This window comes from Bos grunniens, chromosome 24 (assembly GCF_055505025.1).
Source record: "Bos grunniens cultivar Pamir isolate PY7600 chromosome 24, Bosgru_T2T1.0, whole genome shotgun sequence".
NCBI classification, from domain to species: Eukaryota; Metazoa; Chordata; class Mammalia; order Artiodactyla; family Bovidae; genus Bos; species Bos grunniens.
In genome coordinates this window covers 38950077-38966682 of record NC_141188.1, presented here as the reverse complement: position 1 = coordinate 38966682, position 16606 = coordinate 38950077, and the positions used below count along the sequence as shown (strand labels likewise).

The following is a 16606-nucleotide window of genomic DNA, read 5'->3' as shown; positions in this document are numbered from 1 at the left end:
AGACTCCATGCTCCCAATGCAGAGGGCATGGGTTTGATCCCTGGTCAAGGGACTAACTCTCACATGCTGCAGCTAAGAGTTTACATGCCACAGTGAAGATCGGGGATCCTGCATACTGCAGCTAAGACCTGGTGCAGACAAGTTAAGTAATTAGTTAATTATTTTTAAAAAGAAGTGGGGAATAAATGTTTTCAGGTAGTAATATCAGCTATCATTTATTGAGCATTTACTTTGTACTGGTTGAGAAAGGTCTGAGAACCTTGGAACTGTGCATAGTGGGAGATGTGATCATTGTAAAAATGTTTGCCATCACGTAGGATGGCTGTATGACAACAGAGATTATGATTAGAGGCTTATTTCTAATTAGGTAACTAGTTGAAACTAGAAGCAGAGTATTGGATGCTAGTGATTGGACACTATATACAGTTGCTATAGTTAGGGCACAAAGAAAGGTTAAAACTATAAAATATTGGGTGAACTAAAAGAAAAAAATCAAATGATACATTTAGGTAGATTGGTTGCCAGTGTGGTTTTAATTATTATTCATTAGGAAGAAAAAAATCCTTAGATAACATAGACTAACAAAGCATTGCGGGCATAGCTTGAATGCCTGGCTTATATTTGTTAAATAAAAAATAGATTACTATTTATTTTGAGATAAAATTCAAACAAAATAATCACTAAGTCACAAGTCTGTGTAATGCCAAATTTCTGTTTATAATATAAACAGTTTTGAATGGTAATATATACAAAGAAATCTTGAAAGGAGACTTGTGTAAGACACCAAGTTAAAGTTTAACAGAAACTTTCTGAGCCTTTCCTGTTTATTTTCCTTTGATTATTCACAAAGCTAATGTGATGTTCAAAACGAGGTCGCCCTCTCCGGGCAAAAGCTATCAGGAAAATCAGTAGGCAATAACTCGGTTGTAATTTTTGGTGACCTACTTCTGTTTCCCTGCATTTTCTCTTCCCATCGCTGTTTGATGGTTCCTTTCCCAATTGTTTCAGAGGCTGATGTCATAATTGCTGCAAACCTACTTAGGAAAGGGATAAACAATATTCTATTTTTATCTTTTTATTTTATATCTTTGATTTTTCAAACTGAACTTTATAGACAAACAGGCTTATATTGTGAAGTATGCTTGCCCAGACTCAGCTTCCTCACAGTTGGTTTAATGGCACTCATATTCCTTTTAGGAGATTACTAGGTTGGAGGAGAAAAATATTTAATTTTGTGTTTTAAAAAAAATCATTTAAAAGTCATGTCAGCTTAGCATTAACCTATATGACATGACTCTCCACCTGTGTGGGCACATTTTGAAGCTTCTCACTCTCTCCAGCTTCTTCCTGCCCTTTTCTCACCAAACTATTTTGTTCCCTCCAGACCAGTGTCAAGAAATTATTTACAGAATAAGCTGTGATAAATGAAAGTTTGAATAAAAAATTTATATTCTAGGTTTTATTTCCAGTTCTTCATTTTTTATATGGAGCCATCTCCTATATTCTATTACTATGAAGATAACACTTCATAATGATGTTCATTAACATCTAAGAGAACAGGAGAGTAATGAACGTTTGTTGAGTACGTGTTGTTTGCTGGAAATCATTGTAAGTGCTTTATATATAAACCATCCTTCTAAGTCCTCCATTCAGCTCTGGAGAGGTATTAGTATGTCAATTTTTTGTACAAGGAAATCAAGGCACTTGTAACGGTTGAGCCGAGAGTTCTCCTAGGGCTGGCAAATGCAAATATAGTACATTTTTGGAGAATACGATTTCTTCTGGATGGCACTTGAAAATTCCACTTCTTACAGTCTAGGTAGGGCTTCCCAGGTGACACTAGTGGTAAAGATCCCGGCTGTCAATGCAGGAGACATAAAAGACATGGGTTTGATCCCTGGTTGGGAAGATCCCCTGAAGGAGGGCACAGCAACCCACTCCAGTATTCTCGCCTGGACAGAGGAGCCTGGTGGGCTATAGTTCATAGGGTCGCAGAGAGTCAAAGACGACTGAAGCGACTTGGCACACATGCACGGTCTAAGTAGAGCTAACTTTATGTCAGCGACAGGTTTTAAATTGAGATAGAGGATTGGAAAGGTTTTAAATTTATTTAAAATGTTCAGTAGTGTGTTTTTGATGTTAGCATCATATTCTTGCTCTTATACCTAGATTATAGCAGGGTTATTGCTGACATGCACATATGCACTTACTTAAAGGCAAATGTCCCTGCTGTTCTGGGTCAAAAATATATTTTTAAGTGTACTTGAGTTTTCCTAATTGCAGTTGCCGCCCTCTCCCCCATGCCCAACCTCCATGTCCTGTGGCATGTGAGATCTTCCTGGACCAGGGGTCAAACCCATGTCCCCTGCATTGGCAGGCTGATTCTTATCCACTGTACACCAGGAAAGTCCCTCATAACCTTTATTATTTTGGAAAGGAAACTGCTAGGCATAAGGATCACACATACATTTATAGCTTATTTATGCGTGCAGCAGCTCTGGGTAATGCATTCCGTCATCTGAGTTACAGAATCCAGATAAAGCACACTAGTCATAAATCAGGATCCCAGTCACACAACTGTCTGTCATTTTACAATGCTGTCCTTTCTAGAAGGAAGTCATAAATTAATATTTTATTACAGACTAAACTGTGTTTAAACACACCAAGGAAACCAAAGAAATGATGTTGGGCAAATTATCTTACTTCTCTGTGCCATGTTACCAGATGTCTAAAGTAGAAAGGATACCATTTATTTCAAAGGGTTGTTGTGGGGGAAAATGAGATAATTTATGCAAAAAGCACTTGGCAGAGCACCCAGGCCATAATAGGTATTACTATCGTCGTTATCATTTGTTAAGGTGACGGTCACGTCCATGTGTGAAGAGTTAGCTCCTACGGGCCAGTGTTTTGTACGTCAGGTTTTCCTTGGGCACAGTGTACAACATCTTAGGTCTGGTGCTTTGAACTTGGTGAAATTGGGCAGTCTTATCACTGACATCCACAATAACCGTATTTTGCTGTTACTTTATTTTAGCCAAGTGCATGTCAGTGGAATTACAGACACGGAAGAGCAAAGAATTAAAGAAGCTGCTGCTTACATAGCCCAGAGGAATCTCCTTGCTAGTGAGGAAGGAGTAACAGCCAGCAAGCAGTCCTCTGTATCTAAGCAGTCCTCTGTATCTAAGCAGTCCATGTCCACGCTTCACCAGGAAGAGGCCTTTGAGAAGAAGTCAAGGAAAGTTGCCATTCGAGAAAAGGCAGATCACCTGTCACTGAAAAAAACGGTAAGAAAAGACAATTTAACATAACTTAAAAAAGTATAAGTGCCACCACTACATATAAAATGGGCTTCCCTGGTGGATCAGACGGTAAAGAATCTGTCTGCAATGCAGGAGACCTGGGTTCAATCCCTGGGTTGGGAAGATCCCCTGGAGGAGGGCATGGCAACCCACACCAGTATTCTTGCCTGGAGAATCCTGTGGATGGAGAAGCTAATAAGGACCTACTGTAAAGCACAGGGAACCCTACTTAATACTCTGTAATGATCTATATGGGAATAGAATCTAAGAGTGTTTACATGTATGTGTATAACTGATTCATTTTGCTGGTGCAGCAGCAACTAATACAGCACTGTAAATCAACTATACTCCAATAAAAATTAATCTTAAAAAAGTAGAAATGCATGTAACACTGTGCCTGTGTGTAATATAGATTAGTTTCAAATGAAGAAATGTGTGGTCTTGTGGAGAAACAACTAAGAAAAAAGGTGAAAAGACACCAAAATGTATAGTTCAAAGAAAGACAGATTTCATAGTTTTAAATTCTGTGAAATTTTAGGTTCTACAGAAATTAAAGTTCTTGAGGACCTTAAGAAATCCACCTTTGGAAAGTACAATATGTTGCTCAGGCTTAGAATGTTAAAAATTAAGTGATATGTCTATTTTTTAAAGGGATGAGGGGAGTTCATTTGCTCCAAATACCAGACTAAGACTCCAAATGAAAAAATGATCATTTTGATTTCTACATTTCATTTTTGTAGCACATGTTACTTTGATTTCATGTCTTGATAATTTTTTTCAGTTAGAAGAAACTGAGGCATTTCATAAAAAGTTGAATGAAGATAATCTTCTCCATGCTCCTGAATTTGTCATTAAACCTCGTTCCCATACTGTTTGGGAGAAAGAAAATGTAAAATTACACTGCTCTGTAGCTGGCTGGCCAGAACCTCGTCTCACATGGTACGCTATCTTTTTGAAAGCTTCTCATAGAATTGATTACTCAAATTAATTTTAAATCCTGTGAAAACATGTGGATTTATGAACATGCAAGAGTCAGTGAAAGCATCTGTAAGTTCGAGTAAATTTTTTAAATAGTGAAGAAAGAATACATGCATGGAAGGAAGAATGATTTTGCACCCATTATAATTTATACATCCTCTTATACAAATGGGTCTTTATCTTATATAAAGTGTTAAAATTTAGTCAGCATATTTATTTGGTAACATTTTGTGATGAAAAACACTGCCACCTTTTAGAGAGATAAAGCTCAGAGGGCTTCATCTCTAGTCTTCATGTGAGCTGAGGTCCTAGTTTCTAAAGCCAAACAAAGAAGGGGATGGGACGGGGAGCTATTTCTAATATGAGGTCTGAAGAAACTTTCATTCCATAAAGAAGAAGCTCCCCTTTTTTCCACCCATTATATATCCTATTGCAATTGTCAGTGACTTGGTAACCCCTAAAATCAGAACTGTCATGGAGAGCAGTCATGGAAATCAGTTTGCCATGGAGAGCAGGAATCTGAAGAGGATTGTAAGCCAGTTTTAAAAGGTGTTTTCCGTCTTATTCTACAATGTGGGTTTTGCATGCTGCTTTCTTACCCTCGGGGTGTGGTGAATGCCCTGTGTCGCAGTATAAACACTGCAGAGAATGGCACTGTTGCCCACAGGGCACCAGCTCCTTCTCCCTTTTCTGTCATTTTCTAATGTTGTTTGGACACCTGGCTTACATAACGGAGGCTGACAAGATAAACCCTTACCTAAAGTTATTCTTAAGGAGCAAGTGGTGAGTTGTTGTTGTTGTTTTTTTAATTCACCTATAATATCAACCTGCCTGTGACCAAATTGGATTTACATACAGTTTTTCTTGTACATAAACGTTTCCCAGGGTTCTTGAGTTTGAAAGTGAGAGAATGAAAAACAAAGCCAGTTCTGTTATTACCAAGACAAATAACTTATAGTAAACAAAGATGAGAAGTGTAAGAACATATTTCAATGAAAATGAAGTTTAAAAAAATCAATTTCCAAGCTTTAAAAGTATGAATATACTACAGTAAGCTGGGCTTCCCTGGTGGCTCAGTTGGTAAAGAATCCGCCTGCAATACGGGAGACCTGGGTTCGATCCCTGCGTTGGGAAGATCGCTTGGAGAAGGAAATGGCAACCTGCTCCAGTGTTCTGGACTATACAGTCCATGGGGTTGGAAAGTGTTGGACACGACTGACAGTAAGCTAGGAATCTGTTCATCTTTACCCCCTGCCTTTGTCTCTGCCTATTGGGCTGCATAGATTGGCCTATAAAAGGGACATTTCCTCTTGAAAACGGATTACTTTTTACCTCAGAAAAAATTCAAACTTTCCTGTAGAAATTCATAAAGAGGGACTTGCCCAGCAGTCCAGTGATTAAGACTTTGCCTTCCAATACAGGGGATGGGGGTTCGATCCCTGGTTGAGGAGCTAAGATCCCAGAAGTTGTGTGGTGTAGGAAAAAAAAAAAGAAATACATAAAGAATAACAAATTTTTAGCTCCAAGAAATATTACTTGATGAGTAAAAAAATTCCTCATGTTTCATGAATTAAAATGTACTACTGGTAAATGAATACTTGGAGTCTTTAAGTAGATATATTTATTACACAGTGTCTTATCTCTGTTTTCCTGATTTTTAAACATCAGAGTTAAAGATGACTTTCAAAAGAATACAAAGTGATCTCTAGGAGATAAATATGAATTTCTTAAGCATTTACTTATTCTGTGAGATACACAGTCACTAGAATACAAACATGCCATGTACCACTGATGGTGTCACTAAGCCAGAGTGATGAGGTTCCACAAAGGCAGAGCTTAAATTCCACTGGAGGTTGAACTCCTCGCGTGGTGTTTTTGGGCTGGAAAAGGAGTAATTTAAAAACAAACAAAAAGATATAAACTCCACTGAAAAAATATGAGATGACTACACTTGGCAACTCTTAAAATTCCAGTCATATTTAAAAATAGAAATACTGTCAGTTTTTAGTTATCCTCACTAATGGGGCTGGGAGTATGATTAACCCCTCAAATCTTTCATGTTTGGCTTTGAAATATTTATTTCCTTAACATGTGAATTGTATGGCATCAGGGCTCATTTTAATCAAAGACAAAAGCACAGAGACAAGATTTGTCTCAGGAAGGACTGGAAGGCTCTTCATTGACTGGGACAAGCCTTCTCTAGTTCCTGCACCCGCTTCGGTGCTTGGAGAACACAAATCCATTCTGTTCAGAAACTCTTCCAGGAGGGACGAATCAGAGCACTTCACACAAAGCCCTGTTGCCTTACAAGTCAAGTGGGAAGTAAATGTGAAAACAAAAGAACCAGTGGACCACTAAGAAAATAGTTCACCTTCCTTTAGCGAGCAAGGTTTGCCCCTGGATAAAGCTAAAAATTTGGACAATCAGCTAGCAGATAGCTAAGAACTGGCTCTGGCAATAACTAAGGTCAGATGAAGGTTTTGTGGGGCAGGAGGGTTATACAATTTGAGGAGCATCCTTTATAAAAAAGGTTATAAAGTTAGTCACATGCATTAGTCCATAAGGGGACCTGTGCTGATGAGAGACCCTGCAACTTCAACTTCACTAGCTTCAAGGTAAATCCACCTCTGGGAGTAAATTTCACGTGGGATTAATATATTAATACCTTCCTGCGTGTGTTGCCTTTTAAAAAATAATCATTGAATGAAGCTCTAATTTACTTTGCAAGCTGCTGGTCCAGATTACACAATCTTCAGTGAGCATCCTCCCCCTCAATGAACAGGGAACCCACAACTCAAGTGAGAACCAAGATGTCGGTAATTAATTTGCTGGCCTTGATGTCTCTTTGGTACCGAGCTGCAGCCTCCTGGGCCTGACTCTGAGTACAAGTATGAGAGAAACCACTGAGAATGACCTTCCTGAATAGAAGAAGGTCAAGTACAGAAACAAGTTTCCAATGCTGCTGCGGGCAGTTGTGCTGTCTCCACTTGAGCCTTTAGGTCCTAAGCCACATCTTTCAAAGTCATGTGTGCCCTGGGTCTGACTCCCTAAGACTCCTTTCCAAGGAACGTTCAGTTCCAGGTTTCCACTGGCACCCTGAGGCCATGGAAATCCCTGAGGTTGAACAAATGATATCAACATGCTGCAGCTGCTCTTCAGCCAGCCCCTGCATACTGACTAAATCTGGATGGAGTCTAGAGCGTACCTGGAGAGCACTTACTGACAGGCGGGCCCATCACTCATCACCATCACTCATCACGGCCAGGTGCAGGGATGCTGAGCAACACAGCCCTATTCCCAGTTCACCTTCAGAGCAGAAGGAAGCCTGTTGGCCCTGGGTGCAGCAGAAAAGTTAGTTGCAGAAGAGGGCTAGCCAACAGGGAAGGAGAAATATATATGTGGTGAAAAACCAGTTGTTTAATTTAATAGGTTATATTTATATAATAACTTGTTAATAGGCAGTATATTGTAAACGGGAAGAAAAGCATTTGTTTGTATCTTTATTACTTGCATAAAGAAGCTCTGGAAGGACATATAAGAACCTAAGGAGAGAAGCTGTGGGGAGAAGCTGGGCAGAAGGCAGACAGGTGTGAGAAAAGAGAATGTTCCCTGGGCACCCCTATATTTTCTGATTCTTGGATCATATGCTCGCATTGCCTGGTCAGATTGTAAGAAGCTATATGAAATAGGGGAGAAAAGTTCTCTTTAAAATAAAGAGAATTAAATTAGTTGTACCCCCTCCTTTTTTAGAGAGCCAAATTTAATTGCATGTTGAGCCCAAAGTCTAGATTGATTTTTGTCAGTGGAAATTGGGATTATATAATCTTCAGGGAGCCTCACACCAACTCCTAGAACAATGTATTGTTATTATCACATAACACTCATGTGTTCACACACTCAGTGCCCTTGTTTTCAGATTTGTATGTGGATCCTGGGCTACAATCCATAGGGTTGCAAAGAGTCGAATGCGACTGGAGCAACTTAGCACCTGGATTAGATCCTCATGCAAGACACTTAAAATACATATTTGAAATTCTTCAAATTATCCCTGAAGTCATTGCCACTTCAGGGATAGTGTGAAGATAAATAGACACTTAAAGAAACTTGTCATTGAACATGATCATAGTTCAAAACCTAGGGATAAGATAGTATGAGAAATGTATTTTAGGAACAGTCTGGAGATTTGGAAAAGTCTTATTTTATTTTTGCAAATTATGAGAATTCATAAATTCCATAGTAGAATTAATGCATTGAATTTTTTTACAAGATTAGAGTTATTCACAATGTATTTAAATTTAGCAATCACTGCCATATTATTGTAGGAAAACAACCTGCATTTAAAATATTAAAAATTATTTATAATTACTTTTGAAGTATAAGGGTTTGGGGTTTTATTTTAGATTTTTCTTATTTACATCCAAATTTTATGCTAATAGAAGAGTTAGCTCTCAGCTAATTGGTTTTTAAAGTGAGTAATGGCTGTTTGTTCAAAACAATAAGGTTGCATTCTAACCACACTTTTGAGGGAAGGGGATTCAACATGATAGAGATCATTTTGGCAGCATTGTTTGCTGACAAAGAAAAGTGAGAGTGAAGTCCTTTTGTTTGACCGCACTTTACAGTGCCAAAGGGCTTTCACTGTAACCCCTTGTTATCAAATTCAGCCTAGTATCCAGACAGACATTTGTTTGGGGAAATTAAGTGGGTATTTTACATACATAAATGAAGAGTATTATTCTAGAAATAATGTGTAACACAAGTTCATTAACTAGTCGTTCATACACTTTACATGAAAATGATGAGGAAAAGGGTGTACATCTAAATACTCACAAGAATTTCAGAAACCTGATAAGTAGTCCCAGGGTGTAGATTACTCTCTAAAATTAGCTGATGAGTGGCCAGTTTGGAATTTCACTTTCCAGAAATAACAAGCTGTGAAGTATACACAGAGCAGGCCTCAAATTCTCCTTCTCTGCTCTGATTTGATACTGAAGACAATCAGAAGTGGCTCTGAATCCGAGTGCCTCGCAAGGTGAATTCCTTGGAGAACAGATCTGAATAGCTTCCTCATTTAATCCTCGTGTGCTGCTTTAAAACAGGCGCTTTTTATACTGACATATAGAGTCCCAGTGGAGAGAAAATGTGTGTGTGTGTGTGAGAGAGAGAAAGCGAGAGAAATCTATTTCAAGCGGTCACATTAGAAAACTGAGGGAAAGGCATTGAGATACTAAGTCACACAGGACTGGAGTAGCGGTTTCCAGACTCTGGGATCTAGCGCCTGATGATCGGAGGTGGTGCTGATGTAATAATAATAGAAATAAAGTGAACAATAAATGTAATGCGCGTGAATCATCCTGAAACCATCCCCTGCCCCTTGCTCGGTGGAAAAATTTTCTTCCATGAAACTGGTCCAAGGTGCTGAAAAGGTTGGGGACTGCTGGACTGAAGGTGAAGGAATATTGATGCATCCAGGAAGGCTTCACGCAAGCCTAAGAGCTGCAAATGCTATTTTCACTCAGACTTTATGGAAATATGCACAGCATTTTTGGTCAGAAGTCAAATCAAGTGTCACTCAGTTGCTTGGTCAAGTAGCACCGGCCACACACCTTTGGTGTGTCTTTTATATCTTCTTATGTTGGGAAGAAATACTGCAAATACCCCAGCGCAAAGAAAACTGAGCAAAGAGAAGCTTCTGAGTCGGGTGTGAAATGACCTAAACCGATTCAGTCAGGAGAACATGCTCATGATTAATGTGTTCGACCCTGTCATTCATCCAAACTAGGAATGTTCCAAATTAAGAGCACCCAGCAGATTGCTTTTTACAGCCCATCTCTGATCAAACAGTCCTGTCTGCCTGGAGCCCTGTGGGGGAACAGCTGCCTGAGGCTGTTTCTGGACTGTCAGAAAGAGCTAGGAATGATTCCCAAGGGTGGGGCAGAAGGCTGTGCCCCTACACTTGCTACACAGCTGCGATTCCCAGTCCACCCTCCCATTTCACATCCAAGGAAACCAAGACAAACAGCCTCAGCATACCTTCTTAATCTGCACTAATTTTAAATTATCCATATCGTGAAGGATGGATTTGTCAGAACTCTGTTCCTTTGCCAAAATTCAAGAAGCACAATTGAATTTATGATGTTACCCAATGACTGTGCAGTCCAATTTAATAAACACTGCCTAGTATTTTCCTGGGATGGCTGCTTCCTTGAGAGTGGGAATAGAAATCAATATGGATCAGACAGAGTCCCCATCTTCAAGGCACTCACGGTTTAGCAGAAGTGACACTTACCCAACCGTAATTTGATTAACATTATACCTTCCCATTTGAACCAAGTAACACTGATGTGAAGAGGCGGAAATGCTGTTGTGTGGAATTTTAGGGAGGAGATTATTGAAGTGGCATTTGATCAGAGTCTTGAAGGATGAGTTGGAATTTTGCTAGATGGAGAATGGTGTATTTTCTAAAGTGTAGAAAAGGGTGCATTTTAGGGACATAGGGCATGAGTGTGAATGTGTGTGTGTGTGTGTGTGTGTACACAAGCTGGGGAGAGGAAAGGACTGGCTGAGGATTATTTCCTTTCTCTTTCCCTTTCTGTAACTTTCCCTGCTCCCAAATATGCTTATAACCATGTCCAAAAATCTGAAGAAATCAAATGCAACTAAATAGAGAACGGGGCTTCCCCATTGGCTCAGTGGTAAAGAATCCACCTGCTAAGCAGGAGACGTGAGTTTGATCCCTGGGTTGGGACGATCCCCTGGAGAAGTTAACGGCAACACACTCCAGTATTCTTACCTGGAAAATCCCACGGACAGAGGAATCTGGTGGGCTATAGTCCCCGCAGTGGCAAAGAGTTGGACATGACTTAGCGACTAAACAGTAACAGCCAATAGAGACCAGTTGGAAAATGGAAACATCCCATGTTGTCAGGAGCCAGGCCGCCTGGGTTCAGATCCCAGCTCTGCTGTTTTAGCTGTTAAAGCTGGGGCAGGCTACTTAACCGTTCTGTGCCTGGGTTTCTTCATCTGGAGAATGATGTTAAAAGTAGTAGCACTGGGAATTCCTGGTGGTCCAATGGCTGGGACTCTGAGCTCCCAATGCACGGGGCCCAGGTTCGATCCCTGGTTGGGGAGCTAGACCTAGACCTCGTGTGCCACAGCTAAAGATACTGTATGCTGCAACTAAGGGCCAGCGCAGCCAAACAAAATATATTACATTCTTTAAAAAGTAGTGCAACCTTATGTGGTTGTTGTGAGGATTGAATTTACTAATCTGGACATAAAGTACTTAGAGCCTTTCCCGACTCTCAGTAAATACTGTTTCTATTATGGTTATTAGCATTATTTGTGATAACTATGCACATGAAGTAGAATGTTAGAAAAGGAAACAAATGAAATTTAGCTCCCCTTTGGGGCAGAAAATGGCTTAAGCTAGGTCCAGCGCCATAGCTACTGGCTACTGAGAACATGAGACTTCCCTGGTGGCTCAGACCGTAAAGAATCCTCCTGCCAATGCAGGAGCTGCAGGAGACGTGGGTCTGATCCCTGGGTGGGGAAGCTCCCCTGGAGTAGGAAATGGCAACCTACTCCAGTATTCTTGCCTGGAGAATCCCATGGACAGAGGAACCTGGCTGGCTACAGTCAATGGGGTTGCAAAGAGCTGGACACAACTGAACGACTGAGCACACGCTGAGAACATGAGGACATGGTGATGAATCAAGGTGAAGACTCAGGGGCCAGTGTCTCAGGAGGGGCCCCTCCAGGGAGCCCCTGCCTCTCCAGGCTGAGAGGCTTTGCCAGGGATCGGCAGTCAGAAAAAGGGACTCTTTTAGCTTCTATTTATCAGTAGTTTTCTTTCATGACTGATATTCTAAGTTCTTCCAAGCTGAGAGCTATGTTTGCTTATGACAGAATAAAACAAATATAATGAGCTTACAATGCAATGACAAGGTTTTGGACAATGTGCAGGAATGTCAGTGGGAAGGATGTTTTGCTTTCATCCTACACAGACAGCCAACAAAAAACCCACTCAAAGCCTTTCTCTCTGTTGTGTCAACAATGGTTGTCTTTCTTTTCATTTTTAAGTTCATCTATTGAAGTATAATATGTACACAAAATAGGGTGGTATGGCAGATAAATGTAGAACTTTGATGAATTTTTGTAGACCGCCTACCCCCAGGTAACAAGCACCAAAATCAAGAAACCAAACATTATCAACACCCAAGGGACCGCCTTCATCCCTGCCCCTTGCCCTGACTTCTAGCAGCATTAATTGATCTTTTCTTGTTTTGTACTTTACGTAAAAACAATCATTATACTCTTTTGTATCTGGCTCTTTCCACTCAAAATTATGTACGCAAGATACAAACACAAGGTTATGAATGGCCAACTTCTTGAATGTAATTTTTGTAATGGAGGAGGGAAGCACATTCATCAAGAAAGTTTATGATACTTGTAATGAATTTTATTTGCATTTATTGAGCAGACTCTGCTACTGACCTCTGTGCTATGTCTACAGATGTTTTTTCAAGAGGAACAGTTGTATGTGTGTTAATCATGAAGCTGTTTACACCTCAACTTACTTCACCTCATTTCCATTGTCTCATAGGTATAAAAACCAGGTGCCAATAAATGTCCAGGCACATCCTGGAAAGTATATCATCGAAAGCCGATATGGAATGCACACTCTGGAGATAAATGCGTAAGAAACATCACGGTCTGTGTATGTTGCCGACAATTGCTTGGCGGGGGGTTCTCCCCTCTTCCTCCCTACTCAGTGGTATCAGGATGGGGGACAATCCCAAGTATTGCTTCTCTTGGTGCACACCTATGAGTGATAATCATGACATTCTTACCAAGCCCAAGTTACTGCCCAAAGTGATCTTTTGAATTTAGTCAAAGATGATGAGGAAAAATTCATTTGTATCTATTTAACCTTTTGTATGGGCTTCCCAGGGGCTCAGTGTTAAAGAATCCACCTGCCAATGCAGATGACTCAAGTACGATCCCTATGTTGGGAGGAAATGTCAATCCTCTCCAGTATTCTTGCTGAGACAATCCCATAGACAGAAGAGCCTGACGGGCTACAGTCTACGGGGTCGCAAAGAATCAGACACGACTCAGCAACTAAACAACAATTCTTTTATGTACTTGAGAGTTCTTCTCAGGTATTAGCAAAAAAAATAAGTTACAGAATAGGCATTTATATTCAAATGTCTTCTCAGAGTCCCGAATCTGCATCAGCATTATACACGTTTGTCTTTCCTCAGTAGAGGCCAGTGAAGTTTGAGGTGGGTGACACTGAATGTAAACTGGACCTAGAGAAGTTGTTTTTTCCTTTAGCTCACCAGAAACTGCGTGGAAACTATGTGCCCATTCTGTCAGATGGATGCAGGGCCTGACACTGGGATGTTTTTTAAAGCAAATCAACAGCAAAAATTTTAAAGCAGAATCCACATCAAAGTTTCTAGGTCTTCAAAGGGGTATCATGTCTCCTAACATGGTTTTGAAATCCAAGCCTACTAATGTGGATGAAGAAGTTACACAAGCTCCCAGCATTTCCAGTTCAAATGAAACCATGACATGCTGTGAAGTCAAAGTAGAATTTAAGTCATTCTAATCTCAGGAGATATATAGCTTTCTCAGATCAGAGAGGTTGGCACAGGTCATTCTCGGCTTCAAGCAGAACCCTGGGACTCTGGGATGATCGCCAGGCAGGGACCCCTTCCTAAAGACCCACCCATTCTGTCCGTCAGTGATTCAACCAAGTCGGCAGCGAGCTGTGTGGTTGCTTTATAATTAAACAACCATGGAAGAAACAACTATATTGACCCGCCTGGGATTCTATGAATGTCTGTAAAATTTCAGCAAGAATTCAAATTTCACCAATGAAACTAAAGAAGAACAGTGAAGAACATGAACCCTGGCAATGATAAAACAGCATGCTTTGAAATCTTAGCCTGTTCATCTCTGCATAAGAGCCTTCTCTCTCTAAAGTGAAAGTGAAAGTCACTCAGTGGAGTATACTCTTTGCTACCCATGGACTATAGCCCTCCAGGCTTCTCTGTCCATGGCATTCTCCAGGCCAGAATACTGGAGTGGGTAGCCATTCCCTCCTCCAGGGGATCTTCCCAACCCAGGGATCGAACCCAGGTCTCCCAAGACATCCCTATGTCTGCATCCATCATAACTTAGAGGAACTTCCAAATGGCACTTCTTGTATTGTGTTGTGGGCCTGAACATTAGTAGAATTGAGGGACAGATAACTTGTTTGTACTCTGAGGCTAAAACACAGAACCACACTAGACAAACCTGAATCCATTTGGGCGTCTATAAGGAGAGGTTGTTTCTTTGTCTCTCCATCACACTATAACAGCCAGACTGAAACCCATCCTGAGGGAGGCCCCTCAGGGTCCTACCTGCTACAAAGGTACATGACCAGACATTTTCTGCTCCAGATACAACTGTAAACCAATTTTTCATCACACTGTTCATGCTCTATATACTCAACACTTTGTTGGCTTTTATTTTTGGACATTTTAAATTAACTCAAGCTAGGGTCATAGTGGACTATAGCTGTTGGCAGGTAGATCTATTGGCCTATGTAAAATCCCACAGGGAACTTGATTAGGAAGTGTAGCTTTATCAAGAGTCCCAAAGAGCGGTGTGTTAACTGATGACGTGCTGTGTGTCATGTTAGCAAAGAGATCCTTGACAAAACAGTCAGGGTTACATCAGCCCGCCTTATCTGTGGATACAGAACCCATGGGTACTGAGGCCTCAGTGTACTACTCCATTTTACTTAAAACAGGGGTCCCCAATCCCCCAGCTGAGGACCGGTACCTGTGCCGTTCCATGGTTGTTAGGATCCGGGCGGCACAGCAGGAGGTGAGCGGTGGGCAAGTGAGCTAAGCTTCATCTGCCGCTCCCCATTGCTTCCATTGCTGCCTGAACCAATAGCCCCCTGCCTTTGCCTGTGCCCCATCCCTGGAAAAATTGTCTTCCATGAAACTGGTCCCTGGTGCCAAAAAGGTTGGGGACCACTGACTTAAGGGACTTGAGCCTCCTTGGATTGTGTTATCCATGGGGGTCCTGGAACCAGTCCCCTGCAGACACTGAGGGACAACTGTACCAGGAGTGTCACTGCACCGGGCACTCATCCCATCTGTTCTTTCAGGTGTGATTTTGAAGACACGGCTCAGTACCGGGCCTCGGCGATGAATGCCAAAGGAGAACTTTCAGCGTATGCTTCGGTTGTGGTAAAGAGTAGGTTTGCTGGACTTGTTTCAATCACAGTGTATTTTTAAAAAATTTATTCTCACTGCTAACATATAAACAGGTCAAGAAGCAGTTGTCAAAAATTGCTGCTTTCTTTTCTAGGATACAAGGGAGAGCTTGATGATACTCGCTTCCATTCGGGGGCATCTACCTTGCCCCCCAGCTGTAAGTCTGAAAATATTTTTGCTGTGTCATCTCTATACAATACTGTATAATAAGCTATTCCATAACACTGAAAAAAATGCAGGTATACTAAGTCATTTCAGTTCTGTCCGACTCTTTGTGACCCATGGACTGTAGCCTGCCAGGCTCCTCTGTCCTGCCCAGTCTTCTCTGGGCAAGAATACCGGAGTGGGTTGCCATGCCTTCCTTCAAGGGATCTTCCCGACCCAGGGATGGAACTCATGTCTCTTCCATCTCCTGCACTGGCAGATGGATTTTTTATCACTAGCACCACCTGGGAAGCCCAGAATAAATGCATAGTCTATAATATGTGCTAGTATGTATGTAATGGGCTTCCCAAGTGGCACCAGTGGTAAAGAACCTGCCTGACAGTGCAGGAGACATAAGAGACGTGGGTTCAGTCCCTGGGTGGGGAAGATCCCCTGGAGGAGGGCATGGCAACCCCCTCCAGTATTTGTGTCCAGAGAATCCCATGGACAGAGGAGCTTGGCAGGCTATAGTCCATAGGGTTGCAAAGAGTCGGACATGACTGAAGCGATTTAGCACATTTACGTAATACTACCTGTAGTTAGTTTTATTTTTTTAGATTCTTTGGCTACTGTATTCTTCTTCTGCTTATAATTGCTTTATTCTGGTTTTATAAAAGCCTGGATGTAATGGGCTAAAAATGACAAATGCTTTTAAGTCTTTCTTTCCTTAAGCTGAGAAAAATCATTATACAAACCTGCAGTGTGGCTTAACCACACACACACATATATAGAGTCTGGACTGTATCAGGGCAGTCTTATTCATCCTTATATATCCAGTGTAGCATCATCTCCTTAAGAAGTCTCTGTCGGCCCCCTACCGTACCCCAGCCCCCACCTACTTAG

General features: G+C 41.1%; 1 protein-coding gene across 4 annotated transcripts in view; it reads left to right on the top strand.

Moving 5' to 3' along the window:
- The window catches only part of MYOM1 (myomesin 1), a 122357-nt gene that overhangs the window by 22053 nt on the left and 83698 nt on the right, over positions 1–16606 (top strand). For all 4 annotated transcript variants that reach the window (XR_015153912.1, XR_015153913.1, XM_086373104.1 and 1 more), the window contains exons 4-8: positions 3035–3284; positions 4081–4238; positions 12883–12975; positions 15451–15539; positions 15654–15716. Coding sequence is in view for 2 of the 4 variants with exons in the window: in XM_086373104.1 (XP_086229230.1) it covers positions 3035–3284; positions 4081–4238; positions 12883–12975; positions 15451–15539; positions 15654–15716 (653 nt within the window). In the remaining 2 variants the exon portion in view is untranslated. The remainder of the gene's footprint in view (positions 1–3034; positions 3285–4080; positions 4239–12882; positions 12976–15450; positions 15540–15653; positions 15717–16606) is intronic.